At 38.3% G+C, this 23275-nt stretch overlaps 1 protein-coding gene across 2 annotated transcripts in view; it reads left to right on the top strand.

The window, feature by feature from the left end:
• GRIA4 (glutamate ionotropic receptor AMPA type subunit 4) overlaps positions 1-13459 on the top strand; it is a 280944-nt gene extending 267485 nt beyond the window's left edge. Inside the window, exons 15-17 of one of the 2 annotated variants that reach the window (XM_070943962.1) lie at positions 1421-1555; positions 12279-12419; positions 13382-13459. In XM_070943962.1, the coding sequence (XP_070800063.1) occupies positions 1421-1555; positions 12279-12419; positions 13382-13459 (354 nt within the window). Of the gene's footprint in view, positions 1-1420; positions 1556-12278; positions 12444-13381 lie in introns of those variants that run through there. The other variant, XM_070943963.1, reaches the window with a different exon arrangement.
• Positions 13460-23275: the final 9816 nt, after the last annotated feature.

Raw genomic sequence — 23275 nt, 5'->3', positions numbered from 1 at the left:
CCCTGCTCTAGAGCAACTGCTAGCTCAGAAATTAATTCCCCACATTTTTTAAAAAACAAATTAAAGCCTGCCCTTATTTATTTATTTTTTTGGTAACACTTGGAAACCTAAGATTATAAAGTTACGTATCCAACATGAATGCCACAATGTAGACACTGTCATCTCATCAATTCTGCAATCTATAATTCAGATAAGACTTACTGTATTTAATAATGTACCTTTACATTGTATTGCTGTAATAATGGACTTTAAAGGTCATTAAGATCAGTCCACTTACTCTCATTTTAAAATAGTAAAATATTGCTTGTTGGTTAAAGCGAGATCTACTAAGTTGCTTAATTAACAATACACACTATAGTGTCAAACCCAAAACAACTTGTTAGCCAAAGAATTAAGGTAGACAATCACTCATTTAAAATGCTGTACTTTGCTATACCAGATATCTATACCAGCCATACAAAAATGAACAATGAATTGTAACAATATCAGTTCACAATATGAAAACAATACAGTGGCTAAAAATACACCTTTAACACTACACTAAAGTTAATACACCCATGTTTAGAACTCAAAACTGGTAGAATTGTGAAGCACCAAACAAAGAACATTCTACACTTTTTTTAAAAAAAAAAAAGCACAATCATGGGAAAAAAACCCATATTCTGAAATTTCCCTCTTTCTACCTAGTGATCCAAGGAATGTTACTAATGTTTTTGTGGCTTTCCTGATTTACTTTTCACCAGATTGCAACTAACTGATTAAGTAAGATTTGAAAGAAAGCCGTAAACAGCACAGTAGAACATTAGAGAGTAACAGTTGAAGAAAAAAATTCCTTCCGCCCAAAATATTAGCTTTGATGCAAAATGCATTTTGCTGAGTTTAGAAAACACACTGTAAAGTAATATTCATTAAAAATGATACTTGACAAGTATTTGGAAAACTTTTCAGATGTTCTGTTTCTTATGACCTTGGGCGTCTAACGAAAAGGAAAAGGTATAGATCAATAAGCTCATTAGTGATTTAAAAAAGAAGAAGAAGCTCATGCCTAAGCCACAATTAGACATTAAGTTAGCTATGTTTGAAGGCTACTGCATTTAATTGCGTAAAACTATTTCACCATTACTCATTACAGTAGCTAAGGGACTCCTATTGCAAAGGGTTAATTAAGCATAGGTCAACTTTTGCAATATTTTTTTTTTTCAAAATGGGTTTACATGCCTGTGTGTTTTATGATGTACCGATAATTTGAAAGGTCTCTGTTAGTTTGGCGCGTACTTTATTAAAATCTTCTATTTATGTAAATGAAGCTGTTCCGTAGACAACCCCACTCCTCTCCCTCCTGTTTTTGTAGACTGCTGTTTGTTTGTGCTTCCAGCTATTTGTTCCTGGAATGTAACACTCTTCCCTTCTGTTTCCGTAGGACAAGACAAGCGCTCTAAGTCTCAGCAACGTTGCTGGCGTCTTCTACATTCTGGTTGGCGGCCTGGGGTTGGCAATGCTGGTGGCTTTGATAGAATTCTGTTACAAATCCAGGGCCGAGGCGAAGAGAATGAAGGTGGCAAAGAGTGCACAGACTTTTAATCCAACTTCCTCGCAGAATTCCCAGAATTTAGCAACTTATAGAGAAGGTTACAACGTATATGGAACCGAGAGTATTAAAATTTAGGGGTAGGACTTAGGGCCCTACTACAGTGAGTGGGTGATGCATCATTTTGTCATGCAATGTTGTGATCTGTCTGTTCAGTGGTGATTCCTGCTTGCTTCTCAACAGAGCTTCCTCTTTTTTGGTGGGGTGGGAGGAAAAAAAAAACCCGGTTCGGTTGATTTTGGCTGCAGATGTTTAGTCTATACATATATGTTGCTAATAGACATCTGCATTGCAAGGATTTGTTAAATGCCATCTATATATGTATATATGTATATGTATCTTTTGTGTGTGTATATATATATAGATAGATAGAGATGACACACTGTTTTATTTTCTTTTTATAAAAACAAGGAACATTTTCTGCTCTCAGACAGATTGGATTTTGTGGTTGAGAATTTAGAGCTTTGTAGAGAAAGGAAAAAGTCTGAACAGAGGTGCTAGAAATTCCTTCCTTGGGCAAGGGGTTGGGCTGGCAACTTTTGTTCTAATTGCTCTTGGTTTTGTCTATGAAAGGCTCAGCATTAGAGGACTTGACTTGAGAAGGTTGGTTTCTTCTGCTTTTTGAAGCTCCCTGTGGGATCTGTAGCATAGATCAGTTCTTCCCCATTTCCCAGTCCCTAAATATACTGACCTAAGAAATCCCCAAGTTTTCATCCATTAAAAATTGCTGGCCAGCAATTCTTGGATTGTAATATCATCTGGAGGAAGCTAGAGTGAAGAAAGCTCATTCCAAGAGTTGATGTAGATAATTAGGTTGAAATCCTATGCATACTTACTTTGGAATTAGTCCATCTAGCCCAGTACTGTCAATAAATCCCAGACAGTTTCTACCTACCTGGAGATGCAAGGGCTAAATCTAGGATATTTTTTGTTTTTTTGCAAGTTACATCCCTTCCCTTTTGATAATGACAGCCTTTATCTCAAATGGCTTTAAAAGAGGATTACATATAATATAGGATCACAAATAATAGTAAGCCTGGATTTCTAGCCATGGTTGTTTGAACCAATCTTAATTACCTCACTCACAACTACCCTGTTTCCCTGAAAATAAGATCCAACCAGAAAATAAGTCCTAGCATGATTTTTCAGAATGCTCTTAATATAAGCCCTACACCCAAAATAAGCCCCAGTTAAGATTGTCAGCCAGATGACCAATATGTCTTTTGGATCAAAAATTAATATAAGATCCAGTCATATTTTCGGGGAAACATGGTAACATTAAGCCATTATGGATGGGTTCTCTTATGCTAAGCCCAAAATGAACCATATTCTGGATGGGTGTGATGTTTGAATCCAGCCCATACATCTATTACCCATGATGTTCTAGACAACCTTCTGATCACAAGCAGGATACCTCCGAATATCATTTCTAGAGGCCAAGTCTAGCTGTAGTAGGAATAGGATGCTGGACTAGATGGACCATTGCTCTGAACTAGAAGAGCTTTACATTCTGGTCTGTTCTTATTTAAGGTGACTGACTTCTGAGTAAATTTGCATAGGATTTGACTGTTAGTTAAGTCTATTGCATTTATACCCTGCCTTTGCTCCGTAGAGCTCAAGTTGGCTGTGCTTCGTTGACCAGGAGCATCACCTGCAGTTCTGAATGCCACTGCAAATCTCCTCAGTACAGGTTAGGTGTAGACGACAAGCGAAGCTGCAGACTTCACTCATGGCAAAGAAGCATCAATTTATCTCTTCTCACTTGCTGGTCCCTTCCCACCCATACCCACCTCCATTGTGGTTTCATGTCATTGATTCATTCTGGAAACCTGTGAGAATTGCAACATAAAATTATGGCCCAGATCCTTCACATACTCACCTATTGGTCCCATCTGAAATGAATAGAACTCACATCTCGGTAGACACGAACATGACTGTATGTGCACTAATTCGCCCGCTTAGGTTAGCCATGGGCATCTGCAGGAAGGGGGCAAGTGACAAAACATGCATCATTGTGACATGGTCGTGGCAAGCACCAGCCTTTATATGTGTATTTTTTGCATGTGTACGTACAGAAAGACAGAGGTTGCATTGTGACATTGTGATGTGTGTTTTGTCATTTCGGTGTTGTTGTGATTCAGAAAGGATGCATATGGATCTAGAGGTGGATAGAAACAGCAGGATATTCTAGATGGAGTAATAAAGTAAGATTTAGGGGTGATACGATAGCAGTGTTCCAATATCTCAGGGGCTGCCACAAAGTAGACGGAGTCAAGCTATTTTCCAAAGTATCTGAGGGCAGGACAAGAAGCAATGGGTGGAAACTAATCAAGGAGAGAAGCAATTTAGAACTAAGGAGAAATTTCCTGACAGTTAGAACAGTTAATCAGTGGAACAACTTGCCTCCAGTGGTTGTGAACGCTGCAACACTGGAAGTTTTTAAGAAGAGATTGGATAACCATTTGTCTGAAATGGTATAGGGTTTCCTGCCTAAGCAGGGGATTGGACTAGAAGACCTCCAAGGTCCCTTCTAACCTATTCTATTCTATTCTATTCTATTCTATTCTATTCTATTCTATTCTATTCTATTCTATTCTATTCTATTCTATTCTATTCAGTGGTGGGTTCCTCCCGGTTCAGCCCAGTTCTCCCGAGCCGGTAGCGGTGACGATATGACATCACCAAACTGGTTCTGCCGCCCCACGCCCCCCCACACCTCCACCCACCCACCCCCGCATTATTCTTACCTTTTATTTGGCCCCACCCCCAATCTATTGCTGCCTCCTGAGTTCCAGCTGATGGCTAGAGGGAAAAAAACTTTTTAAACTCTTGCTGCGGGGCTTCAAAGGGCCTCCCTACAGCTGATCAGTGTTAAAAGAAAACAAATGATTAGACCAGTGCCTGCAAAAATACATGAGTAGATCAGTGCCTGCAAAAATAAATGGGTAGATCAGTACAGCTCTGCAAGCAGTTAAAAGCCTGATAGACCAGTACCTCTGCTAAATCCTAAATAATTGTCACATTACCATCAAGCCACGCCCACAAAATAAGCCACGCCCACAGAACCGGTTAGTAAAAAATTTTAGAACCCACCCCTGATTCTAGTCTAGTCTAGTCTATTACATTCCTGATTTTAGAAGTAATGTTCTACAGATTGGAGACAGATCTTGCAGGCTTTCATTAGTGCTAAAAAAAAAAAATACTTGCCCAACTTCGTTTTGCACAAATGCACAATCAATCACCCTGAGAGTCTAGGATTGATTGTAAGGTAGCAGTCAGGCATCACACAATCAGCAAATGTGCTTCAGGATTGTTCATAATACTATTGCAAAGGACATTCAGGCACAAAAACCTAGTTTCATACTGCAGCTGTTTGACCGTCTCTAGCACCATTATTTCTACTGGTATTTTTAGTGCAGTCCTTCAGATATGCTCCCCTTAATGTCATTTTACTCTAACAATTGCAAGTTTGACTATAAATCAAAGGGAAAACTTGCTATTCAGATACAGCCTCATAAGAACTTATTTCACATGGCTTGGGAAACTGTGCCCATTGAGTTGCATTGTGATTTGCATTCTCTAACTTCATGGCTGATCTCCAAGAGAAGCAGCTTCTCCAGAGAGCTGAGCCTTCAAGCAGCTGTGTCAAAAGCAACTGATGTTAGATGCCGATTAAAACTGTCCGAACCACTGGAATTTTAATCAGCTTCAGTTATGACATTGGCAAGTTAATAGATGCGCAGGATACGATCCCGTGTGGCCATATCTTTTTTTCCCCTCTCATGTATACTATTTATGCCTTTCTCCTTGTGAAATAATGTGTGGGAAAGATGAGGAAGACCCAGTCACTCATCTGTCAGTGTTCCAAGTAATGCACCCATTGAAAATAGAACACTGAGGCCGGTAGATTCTTCAAAGAACAGTTTATTGCAGTGTTGGCAAACCTTTCCAGCACCGAGTGCTGAAATGGGAGCGCGCGCAGGGCAGCGCCAGAAACCGGAAGAGCAGCTTCCCCACAAGCATGCGCACGCTGGGAAGTTGAACTTCTGGTTTCCGGCATACGCGCTAGTCACCTGGTCTTCCAGTTTCTGGCATGCATGCATGCGCAAAGACCAGCTGGCAGGCGCACATGTACGCACCAGAAACCAGCAGCTCAGTTTCCCGGCGCGGGCATGCGTGCCAGGGAACTACTCTTCTGGTTTCCAGCACTCCCCCGTGCATGAAGACCAGCTTCCCAGTTCGCATGTGCGTGCCGGAACCTGAAAGAGCAACGAGTGACAGCTGGCGTGCCCAGAGAGATGGCTGTGTGTGCCACTTCCGGCACACATTCCATAGGTTCCCCATCACAGGTTTATCGGATGCATCATATTGACACAGCTGGTGAAAATCGACTCTGAAAGTTCCCACAGTTTTCACCTAATTAAAAAGTGAAAGTTTTCCCCTTCCCCCAAATCATCAGTCACATTGTCCAATCAAAGTGCTGGCCGGTTACTTGGTTACTTCACTCCTCCTCTCCCAGCCACCTGTTGGAATGACCTTGGTTCCCACAGGAAAACTTTGTTTTGACTGCAAAGCCCCAGTTAACTATTCCCCCCCTCCCTGTCCCCTCTTCTGCCTTGTGGCAACCCTGAAGCCACAAAGATGTCCTCAGCCAGGTTCACTTCAGGGTTGACATTGTCTATCACATGTAGATGTGTCTGGACTAAAAATCTTAACTTTAAATTATGGTTAAAGTTATTCTTGAAGGCATGGAGATTTTTGACAAATCGCTAACAAAGGAAGTACAATCTGAAATGGGACTGAAATGTATTGGAATCACTACCCTTACTTTTTTTCAAGTTGATCTCATAACTTTAATTGCCCTCAAGTCAATCATCTTACCTTCTCCCACCACATTTGACTAGCTCCTTTTCTTCTCTGGGCCAGGCTTTGCACACACAGTGATACCCGCACGTACATAGGACTTAAGAGTCCCGTAATTGCTGATGCCATAACTAGTAGTATGGAAAAGCAAACATTTGTTCCGATTTTCATAATTCCATCCACACACCTTCTCATCCATTTTGCAATCTCTGTGCAATCCTGACATTTTGGATTCCAAAGTGGGGGAACCTGTGCCTTGTTTTTATTGGATCATCACGCCATCATGCTATCTCTTCAAGAAAGCCAACATTTCCTGCAACCACAGCAGCCACAACATTTGCATGCCAGGCTAAGCATGGGATGTCTCCCCCTTTGAATTCAGATGTGATTCCTCTCTTAATTATTATCTCATGAAGGACTCGGGTATTTTGTTCCTCTAACACTTCATTGTTTCCATAATATTTTAAATCTTTCTATTGGCTAAAACCATTGTAGATTTTGGGCTGGGATCTAAAGAGCCGCTTCCAATGCCTTCTTCAAACTGGCATCCTCTAGAGGATTTTTTGCACCGCAATGCCCAGAATTTGCAGAGAGCTTTTGGAGAATGCCATGTTGGAGAAGACATGTTGAATTCAATATTCATAGTACTGATATACTGTTGCTTGTTTTCCTTTCCCAGTCTGCAGCCTCTCTAGCTGCCCACACTGATCTGAAAAAAAGCAAATAGGAGGAATTCCCTCCTGATGTTTCTTTGGGAATAAAGAGCCACTCAGATTTGCACTAGCAAGATGGGCAATTATAGAAGTGGTCTAAATAAAAGTTAATATAGAAAGTAATATGATTCATGTAATATGGAAAATCAGGAAAATTGCAGTTGGGCCTGCAAGAAAGCCACATATCCTTTACCCATCTTGTCTATGGAAATTCTCAATCATCCAGATCAGGAGTCTCCAAACTTGGCAACTTTAAGACTTGTGGACTTCAACTCCCAGAGTTGAAGTTCCTGGATGAGGAATTCTGGGAGTTGAAGTCTACAAGTCTTAAAGTTGCCAAGGTTGGAGACCCCTGATCCAGATCAAGGTTGTCCCAAAGGTACTTTTTCAAAAAGCAACTGGACATCCTTGGGTTTTTTTTTTCTTCTTCTTGAAAACATTTTGCTTCTTGGAAGAGAGGTGAAACATTTTCAAGGAAAAAAAAAATCCAAGAAATCCCAATTGTCTTTAGGAAAAACACCTTCAGCCATCTTGGAACCAAGCAAGGAATAAAATTCCCCACTCATGAAAATCTGTCCAATATTTTCATGACTTTAGAAAGAAAGAGAAGAGGGGGAGGGAAAGATCAGAGTTCCTTTGCTTTCGTTTTTTCCTGTTCAAATTGAGAAGATTTTTTTTTAAAGTACAAAATAATCAGCATTAGTTTGTGTGCATTTTAAGAAGCATGGAGTTGCCTCCGGGTTTAAAAAAAAAACCCTAGCATTATTTGCTTCCATCATTCTCTGAATGAAATGATTCCAGGCTATGATGCTAGCCAGCTATCAGTGGAAGCCAGTCATGAGGGAGAAAATAGTCAGGAAAAAAAATGATGGCATTAGGACAAAAACTGAATCGTATTTGCCCGTTATCAGATTAGAACTATAACTAATAGCAATAGCACTTAGACTTATGCTTCACAGTGCTTTTACAGCCCTCTCTAAGCGGTATACAGAGTCAGCATATTGTCCCTAACAATATGGGTCCTCATTTTACCAACCTCAGAAAGATGGAAGGCTGAGTCAACCTTGAGCCGGTGGGACTTGAACTGCCAAACTGCTGGCAATCAGCAGAAGTAGCCTGCAGTACTGCACTCTAACCACTACACCACCACGGCTCTAACTAAGCATACAGCTGCTGTTTTGCTGGTAGCCCTGTGATTCCTATACTGTATAGCTTCATTCTAAACCACTACTGCAGACTCAGCTCAAACCATTTTCCTAATTTATCAGTAGCTGATGCTCTGATTTCAAATTAAGAATGACAGAGACAATACAGGTAGTCCTTGAGTTACGACTATAATAGTCAGAGTCCTAACCAATGATGGTCATCAATGGGCCAGTTATGTGACCAACTCGCTTTTATCATCTTTTTTTACAGCGGACGTTAAGCTAATTACCATGGTCATTAAGCGAATCTGTGGTCATTAAGTTAATGCCATGATTAAATGAAACAATAGTTTGCAGTGGGCGAGATTTTGCTGCAAACTGCAAGTAAACAATAGTTTTCAGCAAAATCATTGTAAAATGTGGCCTTTTGATTGTGGGATGCTGCAGATGGCTGTGAATGCAGCCTGAGGAGATCAAAATGTGGTCATACGACCATGGGGGTGGGGGAGCTGACCATAGGAACTTTAAATCTGGGTTGTAACCACCTGCCACCCCAAGTAGGTCCATCAGAACTTTGAACGATTGCTAAGCAACAGGTCACAAGTTGAGAACTACCTGTATTATTGGCAGCTGTGGATTTGCAACATAAATAGGTTCAGGGATGGCCCATGTTATTGTGGTGCCTGATGCAGAACATTAAATGGAATAGCTAGTACGATAGAAAACAGAAACAAAATTATCCTGATTAAAGAAATGGGTTGAAAATAACAAGAAGAAACAGAATAGGGACAAGTGCAAAATGCCTCACTTCACTTAGAACAGCATTCCTCAACTTTGGCAACTTTCACATGTGTGGAATTCAACAACCAGAAATCCTCAGTCTTCATGCTGATTGGGGAATCCTGGGAATTGAAGTCCACACATCTTAAAAGTTATCAAGGTTGAGAAGGGAAAAAATTATCAAATGGGGACACATGGAAAAGATCTTAGAGTTGACACAAAAAAAATGCAAAAATAAGTTTAGGCTGCATCAATAGAAGTATAATTTCTAAGTTACAGGGAGGAAATTTCTCCTTTATTACACCGGAGTCAGACCTTGCATCAAATACTCTATTCAGTTCTGGGCGCCACATTCTAAGAAAGAATCATTCAGAAAAACACGTACAAAGAATGAAAATAAGGATGATTAGAGGCCTGGAAACTAAACACTAGAAGGAAAAACAGTAATGTTTAACCCTAAAAATAAACGAGGAAGGGGATTGTAACAGCACTTTTTAAGTTCCTGAAGGCATGCCACAGGGAAGAAAGTTAAACCTACTCTATTTAAACAGAAGATGGAACACACATCGTGCTCATAATGAAGATTTTATTTGAATGTTAGGAAAGAAAAGCTGTAGAGTAAGAGTAAGTTGATAGTAGTCAAGGAAATCGGTGAATTCATGCAAGCTTCTTTAGACATTTTTGAAAAGGATGCCATAATCAGGGTTCCAACATTAAGGAGAGTTTTAGACTCAGTTCCCATAGAACCTCTTCCAACTATAGTTCTAGAAGTGGCAGTTTCTAGAATTCATCAAAGTCAAACTGCGGAGTAACTAAAAGCAGCTGAATTATTTTGGCCCATGAGTTGAAGATGCTCACAAGACCCCCTCATCCCTGAAAGTAAAAATAAATAAATAAATGTAATGATAAAGAAAATAAGGAATACATGGAAGCTCTTTAAAATTTGATTGATTTCAAAATGGTAAGGCTGGACTTCAATGAATTAAGAGGAACCAACAAAGCAATTTTTAAGCTCTTGCTTTGTTTGACACTAAAATCATAGCACACAGCCACTCGAACCCTTGGTCCCACTTGCTACATTGCAATTAGCTATGCATGCATTTTTTAAAAGGTTTGCTTTAAACAGACAACCACTAACAGCTTTTAAATACATCGCAGAGAAAAAAAAGTAAGCAATAAATTCAATAATAAATGATAGTAAACAAAGCAAAATGAAACAGCCTAGAAAATAACAAAAACAAAGAAATAAAAAAGTTAATAAGGATTTATTCCCTTGTTTATTAAACTTGTACGCCACTCATCTCACTGTTGAAGCGAATATTTGTTGTTCAATATTTGTTGTATTATTCTTACCCGAGGTCCTACAGAACTAATTTATCCTACCTTAATCTGCTGAATACAACTTTCTGTAAAGAAAATTAACTATTGTATAGATTTAAGAATGTCATAATATTTTTCTAATTACATAATTGATGTAGGAATTTCAGAACTAATTAAGACATCAGGACCAACTTGTACAATTAAGGGATGATATTCAAGTTTAAATAACAATTTAAAATTTATCCCACAGTATTATTAGAAAGTCAGTTAGAGCGGCGTGGTGGCCTAAAAGTGGAACTCTCACCTCATAATCAGGAGGCTGTGAGTTCTATCCTAGGTAGTGGCAAATTATTTCTCTCTCTGGGAGCAATGAGAAAATATCTACTGTGAGTTCTGAATAGGCGTCAGGAAGGGCATCCGGCCAGTAAATGCTCAACTCCATTTAGTCGCCCCGACTCCACCCCGATGCAAGAGATTACAGGGCTGTTAAAAGGGAAAAAAAAGCAGAAAGTCAGTTCACATGTGGATAATATAGACATGATTTAATTGCCTATATTGCCATTGAGCAGCCTTAGAAATTCTAGTTTTGAAGAACTGAACAATACTATAAATTGATTTAAAACAGGTGGGGGAAGACTGCCTGAATCTACCATAAATGACTCTCTTGTGTGTGTATTTATACATAAATATTTTCCCTGCTGTACGTTATGCACTTGCTCTTTTGCATGTAATAAGCATCCTTGACCAAGATTACCAAGTCAGTGTGTTTTAATAGCATGCTTGGTTCAAGTCTTCTGTTAATATTCCTTTACACTTCAGTTGCAGCCACAACTTTTAAAATATCCCAATACTAACTATCCTTTCTTAGAAGACAGGCTCATCAAACTTAATAGAACTTTTGTCCAAATAAAAGGATCACTCCAACCTTATTAAAAAAAAAACTTCTACATTTGATTAGAAATAACCACTGTTGAATTTGATGAACCTTACACCCAACTAAACACAATCCTAGGATGCCAAAGTTAGGGAAAAGCAATGTTATTTGAGATGGGCTTTAAATTAGTTATCTGCAATGGATTGGAATCAGGCTTAGTTTTAAAATAGATTTGTGGGAATTAGCGGGACAAGTTATTGATGAATAACTCTAAGCTCCAAAGATTTAATAGATGTATTATTGTAGGATATCCATTCATAATTTATAGGACCTGTTATTTTTAAAAAGTGACATTTTCCGTACTTTGGAGTGTCTTTAACTGAACGAAAAGTAGAATAAGGGAAAAAATGAAAGATTAACTCCCAATGGCTTCATTGAGAGAGAGGTAGGGCTATATTTAATTCTTCTCTTAAACAGATGGAACTGAAAAGAGCTTTGACTGAAACTTTTGCCACTGAAATACACAGAAAATGTGAATGTTTTCAAAAAATCCTGGGCCTCTGTAGACAGTATCAGTATGATACTGTACCCATATTCACAAGCTCGTTTGTAAGCAAGCATTTATCTCAGATTCTTACTGATTTTACATTTTTAGAAAGATAGAAAACAAACGTATAAGGACCGATTGCTTAGGAAACTGGGCAACAGAGACAAATTTTGCATTTATTACAGAGTCTTTTATTAAATTTTAGCATAAATCAAATTCCCAGGTTGATATTTGAGAGCTTTATTTTTTTGTTGTTGTTGTTTTAAAAAAGACAAATTGCATTATTATTTTTTATTATTATTACTATGATTATCACATAGCACAATAATGCAGATGTCTACCTACAGAAATTTTCGGTGTTTGCTGTGTATCATCTTCCTGAGGAATAGATTCATGGTAACGCTTCTTTTTCTTCCCTCTTTCCCTCTTCTTTTTTCTTGCTTCCCAGCTGACCTTTTCTGAAGCCATACGAAACAAAGCCAGATTATCAATCACAGGAAGCATGGGAGAAAACGGTCGTGTTCTCACTCCGGATTGCCCAAAGGCCGTACACGCTGGAACTGCAATTAGACAAAGTTCAGGATTGGCGGTAATTGAATCAGATCTACCATAAAAACCAAAAAAATAATCGAGTGCCTTAATTAACCTGTGTCAGTGACGGACGGGAATACAGCACGGACTGTAAACATGACACGGGAAATGTCCTTGATGAACTTAGAAACAGGCTGAGTATGGGAAGGGCATCAAAACGTGTCGTCAGCAGCCAATGCGTGCATGGTCTCAGTTCGGAAGCCCAAACTCAGATTTTATATCAGGAAAAAGCTTGTGTGTATGTATGTCTGTCTGTCTGTATAGATATGTGATATATATGCATATATATCTATATATCTATATGCATATATGTGCATATATATGTATATGTGTATATACATTTATATGCGTATATATACACATACACACATACATACATCTATATAGATATAGATATATATAAAATTCATAATTTAGTTTTGTGGGGGGGAGGGGTTGGGAAAGAAATATGAACCGCAAGAGATTTCTCTCACAAGGACTTGCCAATTTAGCGCATTAAAACTATGAGGAACAGACTTAAGGAAAGGCCGTGGAGTCTTTCTGTCAGCAAAGTGGGGAGCCAGTGGCTGTAGAAATCAATGAACATGTTAACCTGTGTCTCCAGATGAACAACATTATACAATGGGAAGAATATCCAGCTGTGGAAACAAAAGTTTGACTAAACTGTGAGAAGGAAAAAAAAAAAAACACATGTAAATCCTGTGAAAAAAAAAATTAAAAATACGTTTTTTTTTCTTTGGGAACAAAAAAAAAAGAGGAATATTGAAACATGCTTGCTTTTTAATGGATGTAAATTCAGTAGTGGAGAACACAATTCTTTTTTCTAACCATCTTAGGGAACAATTCATTGCAATAACTGATATAAAATGGCATCACTGTAATAAATTTCAAAGACTTTTTTTTTTACATTGTTGGCCTTCCTCTCATTTGCTGTTACCGTCATTCTGTTCCATCATTCAGTGTTCGACGGATTTGCATCTGTCTAACTACAAGAAACCAACAAATGCGTTTAGAGAACATCATCAGTCTGCCGTGTAGAATCAAAGAGACTACGGGTCACTCATGTTACCGATATTATTTATAATCTTGTTCTGTGTATAAAAAAAAAACTGTGGTTTTTGTACCCACCAAAAAGGAATAAAATAACAACTGTTCTTTTAACACCTGGAGTGGTTTTTCTGATACGAGGAACGCAGTTCGCAGAGTTAAGACAAGTTATATTAACACCAAGTTGTGTATCAATGACATGAAGTATGATGAGTATTTTTTTAAGGATGGAAAAAGCGTAATGTCTTTGAACTTCGCCATTGATTCAGTCCAACACAAGTAAACATACTGATACCAAATATGAACTTTAAGGCATGTATATATGTAGACTGCTCAAGAGAAGCTAAGCTGTGACAAGAAAAAATATAATTTTATACCTTGCATTCATTATAAAAATTAAACAGATGTTATTCTGCTTTTTATTTTACCCATTGCATCCCATTGTTTATTGAGAGAACTACAAGTAACTTTATTTAATTTTAAAATTCCACTATGATCAGGAAAAGGTGTCTTCAACTATTTCTTTGACTGCTGAGCTTTCACTGGATCATAGTTTTGTAATCGGTTTATGTTTTGAAACTATTGTTCAGTGTTTTTTGTTGTTGTTTTTTGGCACTTTTACAGGATTCAAGTATGTGAATAGAGGATTATCAGTCAGAAAGTCAGAAATGTATAAATACTTACTGTTAGCAGCTGGGAGCTGTTATGAATCTGGATCTGGACTTATGTGACATATTCATAATTCAATTCCTTTATTGCTTTCTCACCAAAGCTCCAGAAAATAATCATTATTACTTGAACAACTGTTAAATTAAAATGTGGAATCTGAATTTGAAAAAAGGGACAAAGGTTAGTGATATCATCCATTGCTAGCCAACCAATATCCTATTCACAATTATATTCTGGAACCTCTGACCTAGTTTTCCTTATTCTCGCTGGATTCAACTGCACATTTATGTATATTTGTATGCATACAATTTTTGTTTTTTATTGATGGTAATTTTCTCTTTCTCAACAGAGGCCTAGATAAAGCTTTCCAAAACAAAATTCAGAAATAATCTATATCTTGCTTCTCTCTTTCTTTTTCTTCTTCTTCTTCTTTAAGTTAAGGATTTTTATTTTTTTATTTACAATCTTTTGTAAACTGTCTCAGTTCTAACAGATAGTTTACAACAAAGCAGAAGTAAACACATTGAAAGAATATAAAAACAAAGATTTACGAATCAGACTAAGATAACCAGTAATACCTATGATGATCCCTACACTCAATTCAGGCGAAAAGCATACTGGAACAGCAATTTCTACAGCCTTGCAAAATGCAAGAAGAGATACAACCGAATTTAATCCAGAGGCAGGGCGTTCCGTAGGATCAATCTTCAACTAAAAAAAATCCTTTTGCCTAATTCAGACATCATATACTCTGTAAGAACAAAGGAGATGCTCATTCTCCTCTAATAATAAATTATTAATTTAACTCATTAATATGGCCACCCATTTCACAGATGTGACTCTGAGCAGCTAATAGCATATTAAAGACAATATGACGAAATCCCATTGGCCAAAGTAGATGGTCAAACTAGATAGATTGAATTTTTGTCAAGGCAATATTGAATGTCTCCCAGAGCTGTGTGCCTATAGGGCTTGAAAGATAATAATCAGGTCTTGCATTGGGCCTGGAAGGCAAAGAGAACAGTAACAGTAAAATTAGGGTTTTGGTGAAGTTCTCCTAACAATAATTTGTCCACCATATTCTGTATATGCTGCAGCTTCCCAATCATTTCCATAGAGTCCCACATAGAATGCATTATGGTTGTTCAACCAACATGGGATATTGGATGGAGATTCTTGCACTAGAAAGAAGATTGATTGATTAAAACAGGGATGGTTAGATCTGGCCCACAGGGCCACCCTGGAAACAGCAAAGGACTGGCCCACGGTGCCTCTGCCAGCAAAAACAGAGCTCGTGAGGGCCGCGCACAGACTTCCTGGGCTCTGTGTTTGCTGGCAGAGCACTGCAGGAGACTGTTGCAGCCGAAAACGGAGCCTGGGAGGGCCACACGTCCTCACAAGCTCTGTTTTCGCTGGCAGAGAGCTAGCAAAACAAACTACTAGCAAAAGTGGCATTCGATCACATGAGTGAGGTTGAGCTGGCCACACCCAACCTGCCCCTCGCCCGTCCCCCACGAGGTCAAACACAACCCTGATGCAGCCCTCAATGAAATCAAGTTTGACACTCCTGGATTAAAAGGACTCAATGTCCTTTCAGTCTCAAAGAAAGCACTGTGAAGTTAAGGGGTTACAAATTAAACTTCCTGTGAAAGGAAAGGTAAAATGTGTTTGGTGCTTTTACTAAACATGGCAAAAAACTAGAAAATGACCTGCCAAAATAATGGAAGTTGACGTCTAAATTCTGGCGCTTAGCTTAGAATTTTTCACTGAGAATCATGAACCAAAATTTCCACAAGATCAGCCTCGTGCTCCGTAGCCAAATTGGGAAGCGGGAGTATCTCACTTGTTCTTAAAATGGATCCCAATCAAGAGCACATCCATTTCGGCAATGGAGTGTCAAATATAAGCAGGATGGCTCATTCAGCAAACTATATCACACCGTTTTCAGTGATATCTTTGTTTTTCTCATGAGGTGTGGTGTTTCTCCTGAAAATACCTAATATTCCCAATTACTGTGGGAATTTTACTAATACAATTTTCTTTAGGTGAAATCAGTGCTGAGTCAACAAGAAAGACTTTTGGAAGCAGAAATGTAAAATTAAAAAGGTAGTAATGAATTTATGAAGATATCCTTACAAGCGCAAAGACTAATGTTCATTGATTTATTCCTCTTTGTAGAATTTGGCCGCTACAACACCCTTTTAAATAAGTTTTTTTTCCTACCCAATTGAAGAGATATATTTTCTAGATATGTATTACAACGGAAAAAATATTTAGGGAAGAAATAAAAAAAATCTTCCTGAATATTTAAGGAAGGAGAAAAGCTGCAAGCAGAATAAATAATTAGGCAGCTCATCCACCACTATTTCACCGCATGTGCAGTGCAAATTGTTATACTCCCTCTTACAGTGTCTGAGGCTGCTTGCACTGCAATGCTTACCATTAGTTGCAGATTAGCAAACATCAAGAAAGTTTGAAACAGAAGCAAGCACTAGCCCCATGATTTTATATTTCTACCTTGTAAAAAATATATTTACATTTTCATCTTCCCTGTCTTTTGTCTTCTTTAAATTATGCTATTCCTCAGCTTTCCTATATTCTCTATAGTACAACTTACACCCATAGTTAGCAATTATGTTAACTTTGATGCAATATTAATAGTGTTCTGAGATTCTCTGTAGCACAAGCCTGCTATGGCTTAGAAATATTAATTGATCCATGAAGTCATCTTAAAAAAAAAAACATTAATTCAGTAATTAAACAATGCAATCAATTCTAGACAATGAGAGAGGTGTTACAGAATCGGAACAGCCAACTAATAAATTTATATATCAGTCATTGAAAGATTGCTTGTTCTGCTGTGATAAATTTCCTTACCTGTCTACTTGCTGCAACATTTAGTAGCTTTTATCCCTGTATTTTATGTTGAGTTTTCCAGTCACATCTCCACAATGTTTTCAGATATGCATTAACTTTCTGTATGTCCTCATAATGTTTGTTTGTTTGTCAACAAGTACAAGGAAACAAATAACAGTATAGACATAGACATGGACACATGAAAAAAATTGGCACAAATAAAAGGATATAAATAGGCAAAACATAGCCATAAACACATAGAACTATTACATATAAATGGGGGCAGTAGGTCAGGGATGGTAGGGACGCTGATGCGCTTATGCACGCCCCCTTAGGGACCTCTTAAGAAACATGAAATGTCCACGGTAGACAGTTTAAGGTAAAAGGTATGGGGATTTGCAATGTTATCCAGGAATGGCATTTTTCACCAGCTTCCCTCTAGCACATAGATAGGCAACCCATGATATGCAAGTTACCTGCCGTTAAGAATCATTTAACATATGGTAGACATAAATAAAATTGTTGGGCCAGATTTTGGAGTTAAAGTATCATGGAGGTTAATGCCCAAATGTTCCTTCTTAACACTTCCAAACCTCTCACTGAGCTTAAAAGTCATGTTTCAAAACCAAATATAAATACCCAGTGCCTCCCAAAGAGCAACAAAATAATAATAATTGGGCTCTGTCCATTCGAAGTGAAATTAAAAAAATGCAGCCCCCAACCACACCTTCTATAGCTTGTAGAGATTAACCTGTGAATGTCTAATGAAGGAACATGCAGGATAAAGGACAGTGATTCAACCTAAGTGTTACCACAGAAGTGGGTAGCTTGAGCAGATGGCTTTTTACAACATTTCTAGAGAGATATGAAACATTTTAGGTCAAACAGATAAAAACTTAATTACAGTCGTAAGCTAAAATACAAGGGAATAACTAGCCCCAATTTACAAAACAAATACACTAAAACAAGATTATGAGCATCTGGCATAAGCACAACCATAGTTCTGTTTGGTGATAAATTTGGGCTTACAGTGATACAGTGATAACTCATTGTTATTTGTTTCCAAGAAGAATCTTTCCCATAAGGAATAATGTAGTGAGTCACAAGGCACCCAACACCGACAATTTCTAGCTTGTGCATTCAGTACCAAACAAACAGTGAGTACCAGGACAAAATTTCCACGTCAAAATGTGTTGGGTACCAAAATGTGATGAGTTTCAAAGCAGTTGAATACCAAGGTACCACCATATTAGGATAATTATAGGAATATAATCAGGGGTGAAATGCTCCCGGTTCGGACAGGATCATCGGATCCGGTAGCGATGGAGGCGGGTGGTTTGGAGAACCGGTAGCAAAAATCCCTGCCCAACCCCCCATGCCCACCTGAGCCACACAATCATCAGAGGCCTTTTTTTTACTTTTTAAAAGCATTTTTTCTACAACCTCTTCGGCCAAATGTTTTTAAAAGTAAAAAAAAAAAAGCCTCTGATGATTGCGCAGCTCAGCTGGGATCGTCAAAGGCTTTTAAAAGAAAAAAACCCTTTTTTTCTTTTAAATGCCTCTGACGATCCAAGCTGAGTTGCCTGATCAGCAGAGGTTTTTTAAAAAAGCCGATCAGGCAACTCAGCTGGGATCGTCAGAGCCCTTTGAAAGCATTTTTTACAACCTCTTCGCCACCCAGTCACATTCCCACCACCACCACCAAGCCACGCCCACAGAAACGGTAGTAACAAATTTTAGATTTCACCACTGAATATAATATAATATTGTTTCTGATGAGGGATATTCTGGAGGCCCTGGTGATTTCCAAGCATTTATGTTTTGCTATTCTGTATGAAAGAGAGTAGTAAAATTTAGAAGCTCAGAAATCTCTAATCAGAAGCAATATTATATTGTTATAACTACCCTAATAAACAGGTAAAAAAATGCCATAAAACAGGATTTGTGCCAGTATTTTAATGGCACGCAAGCTACAAAGATAATTCATTCTGTTCCTGAACCTGCCTTCCAAACTCACTTAACGAAGATTATTTAAAGCAAGTCAGTGTAAGCATCCTGTAGTATTTAGGAAGTTGCTTAAGGTATGTTGCTACCTTAGAATTAGAGTAGTTGTTACCTAGTAAAATACTTGGGGGGCAGAAAGCAAACCAGTGAACTTCTAACAATCTCTCCTTGTGTGTAATCTTTGCTTACACTAGTTCAGTGGTGGCAAACCTTTTACTCACCAAGTGCCAAACAGGTACGTGCTTCGCTTTTGCACAGTTTCCCCGTACACTGCGTGCGCAATTGCACCATCTGCACATGTGCATGGCTTTTGCACGTGAATGCCATCTGCGCATGAGCAAACATGCGTGCATGCAGGGGAGAGCTCCAAAGACCAGCTGGGTCTCCGAAATTGCGTGCATGCACACCGGAGGCCCGGACACTAGCTGAGGCGCGCACATGCACAGCTGCAGGTGAGTTGGGCGACAGCTCATGTGTCCGGAAAGGTGGCTCTGTGTGCCACCTTGGGCACGTGTGCCATAGGTTCACCATCAAGGCGCTAGTTAATTGAACAACAGTGGAGGTCATTCATATTAAAGTATTTTCTCTTTAATATCACATTTCGAAATGGATATAAAATGCTCATCAAGATGATTTGTTCAGAAAGTCACCTTCAGCCATAAATTGAAGATATAAATCCATGCCGGGTCTCTGCCTGTAATAAACCAGTTTTGTATTATGACACAATGGTCCTGAAACTTTTTCCTTTTTCTTTGAGATATTTACATGAATGGCTAATATGGAGCTCTAGGTCTGCACAAAATAAAATTTAAGATTGGGATTTAGCAACGAAAACGTTTAAATAAATGCAATACAATGCAGTACTGAGCAATGAAACATAGAGAAATGCAGAAAAATGACATGATTCTTGCAATGTTCCTTTGGGCATTCTGAATGTAAGTAGTAGATGCTAATTAAAAAAAAAAATCACCCACATACAATTAAAATATGCCATCTACTCTATAAGTTGTTTGTGAACAATCCAGGGATGTCTTTTTGAACATTTAAAGAAAATCGTATTTTTTGTTCTATCAAATATCTTGTATTTGTTATCTATGACAAAGAATCAAGGTCCATAATAACCTATGTAGCCCTACTGTATTGAGAAACTAAGTAAGTATGTATGTATGTATGTATGTATGTATGTATGTATTTTTATTTATTTATACATTTATACATTTATGTATACATTTATAGGCCACCCAGCTTACTTCAAAGTAACTCCAGGCAGCTTACAATCCTGCTTCATCACTATATAACAGTTAAATTTTGCTTTCACTTGATAGAAACCACATACATTTCTTCATATGAATTAATATTAGAGCTGACTCACTTACAACCAGTTCTAAGCAGGCTTATACAAAACACAGTAATAGAGCTACCTGCAGTATTCTTGTATCATGCTTCTTTATAATTCTTTTTTTTTGACAAGTTTTATTGTTCCCCCCCAATACACACCCACATATTTTTTGAAATAGAGTATTGACCATATCATATCATATCATATCACATATCATATCATATATATAATTCATCATATCCAAATATATTTTATTTAGTTACAGTTTCTGCCAAAGTGTTCTTTTTCCATATTTGTTAATCAAATTTTATTTTTTCTATTCTTATTTTTCTAAACAGTATCTTCTTTCACCCTCAAATTCTATTTTTTCTATTCTTAATCATATACATTCTCCTTAATTTTATTTTTTATTAATTCAATCTTTATCTTAATATATTTAAACATGTTTGGGGATGCCTTTCTTCCATTTCATCTTTTTTGTTTTACAGCAATCTTTCTTCTCTTTCTCTTTCTCTTCCTCTCCCTCCCTTCTTTTGTCCTTCCTACCTTCTTCTTCCCTCCTCTCCTATTCCTTCTCTACTTCCCTTTCCTTTCTCCCCCTCCTCCTGCTTCTTTATAATTCTAGGTTAGCAAATTTGTCCAGTTGTTCCACTCCTCCAGATATATCAAGGACAAAGTAAAGAGTCTCTTATTTATTTTAAACTGCACATCATGACAGAATATTAAGCCACAAAAAAATTTGAAGTTAACATTATTGTTAATGATGTTAGTGATTTCATTTCTCTCAGCCACTAGCTATTCTGGGGAAAGTTCCCATCAAAACATTTGCCTCTATCATGACAATTGTAGCACCAGTTGCCTTCCTAATTTGTGTTTGCTAGGTTTAATCTTCTCCACCTGATATTCTCATTGTGTGCCATGTTGTAATTTCAAAATCAGAGAGGATACTTCAAAATGGGTGTGGTTTGGTGGGTGTGGCATGGCTTGGTAGGCGTGGCAGGGGAAGGTTACTGCAAAATCCCCATTTCCTCCTGATCAGCTGGGACTTGGGAGGCAGAGAATAGATGGGGGCGGGGCCAGTCAGAATTTGTACTACCGGTTCTCTGAACTACTCAAAATTTCCGCTACCGGTTCTCCAGAACTGGTCAGAACCTGCTGAAACCCACCTCTGATGTCAGTAGATTCTAGAAACTTCTGTCTGATAATTATAATTGTAGGGACATTTTCAATACATTCCATTTTCTTTCAAAATGGACCTGCTATGCCAATTTTTCAAACTTATATATATTATGGTATACATGCTGCACAAACTCGTCTCTACCGCCAGAATTAGTAGAAATGTTACCTCTGTTCTTTGACTCTGGCCAGTGAATGGTGTATAATTATGATAAGTAAGCAAAGAAATACATGTGCAATCTGCACAAATTTGCAACTGCAGATGCAAATGCTCCTGGAACATGCAGTTCCAGGAGCACTGGTACAGTATGTCACTCAAGCAATGGAAAATTGCATTATAAATGATAACAATTCATATATTATTATAGTCAGTGTGGCCTAGTGGTTAAGGTACCAGGCTAGAAACCAGGAATCTGTGAGTTCTACTCAGGGGTGAAATCCAGCAGGTTCTGACAGGTTCTGAAGAACTGGTAGCGGAAATTTTGAGTAGTCTGGCTCCAGAGTGGGGTGGGAATGGAGATTTTGCATTATCCTTCCCCTGCCACGCCCACCAAGCCACGTCCACCACGCCACACCACGCCCACCAAGCCACACCCACAGAACCGGTAGGTAAAAAAAATCGATTTCACCACTGGTTCTACTCCTGCCTTAGGCTTGAAAGCCGACTGGGTGAATTGAGGTCAGTCAGTCTCTCTCAGTCCAACCAACCTTACACAGTTGTTGTGTGGAAAATAGGAAGAAAGGAGTGTTAGGTATGTACACTGCCTTGAGTTATTAATAAAATTAATAAAGGCAGGATAAAAAAAATTAATAAAACTGTTGATGAATAATATGAACATAAAATGAACTTTATTGCTAATACATCTTTCATCCAAAGCAACGTTTTCTGTAAATCCCGTAATATTTTCTGTAAGGGTTCTCACCAATACTTTTGTTGTCATCTGGATTTTTGAAGTCCAGATTATAATAGGACTAGGATATTCAGGCTACCTGTTAACATTTTCTTATTCCACAGATAAGCAGCATTTTTTTTCCCTTCATTGGAAATCAAAATAGAATATGGCTTCTTTTCAACAAAGGAACTAAGATAACTGGTTGCCAGTCTGCTTCTGGGTACAATTCCATCACCTTTAAAGCCCTGCATGGCATGACTGCAGCCTACTTGAAGAACCATCCTATCCCAATGGGACTGGTCCACCCCACTCACACTGGAAGGGGGGCACACTGCAGATCCCATCAATCAAGAAATGTTGGCTGGCGGGTTCCAGGAGAAGCGCCTTCTCTCCTGTGGCTCTCCTGCCCTCTGGAACATCTTACCCTCCTGACTTTTCATAAGACCCTTAAGACATGGCTCTGGCGGATGGCTTGGGGACCCAATGGGAAAGTTTCATACTGGAAGTGGTTGGTTAATTAAATTCAACCCCACCTCCCCTTCCCTTCCATCCCTGTGTATCTGGCTTCCTTCTTTGCCATCTTATGTCCGTGATTTTATATGTTTATGTTTTTCATCTGCTGTGGGGTTTTGTTTTTACAATAGATGATTTTAATGTTTTTCAATATTTCTATGCTGTAAGCAACCCAGAGTTGTTTGTCATGAGATGGATGGCAAATAAATTGTATAAGTTAATTAAATAAAACCACTATCTTTTGACTGGAAAAAAATATGTATCAGGGCCAAATTATTGACAGAGGAAAAGGCATAGAATTTAAACCTTAGGACAGACTGACATACCTCTTTCTCTCTTAATGCCTGAGTTCTGAAC

Source organism: Pituophis catenifer, unplaced genomic scaffold, assembly GCF_029215685.1.
Source record: "Pituophis catenifer annectens isolate HBS135680 unplaced genomic scaffold, rPitCat1.0.hap2 SCAF_4, whole genome shotgun sequence".
Lineage (NCBI taxonomy): Eukaryota > Metazoa > Chordata > Lepidosauria > Squamata > Colubridae > Pituophis > Pituophis catenifer.
This window is presented reverse-complemented; position numbering and strand designations above follow the sequence as displayed.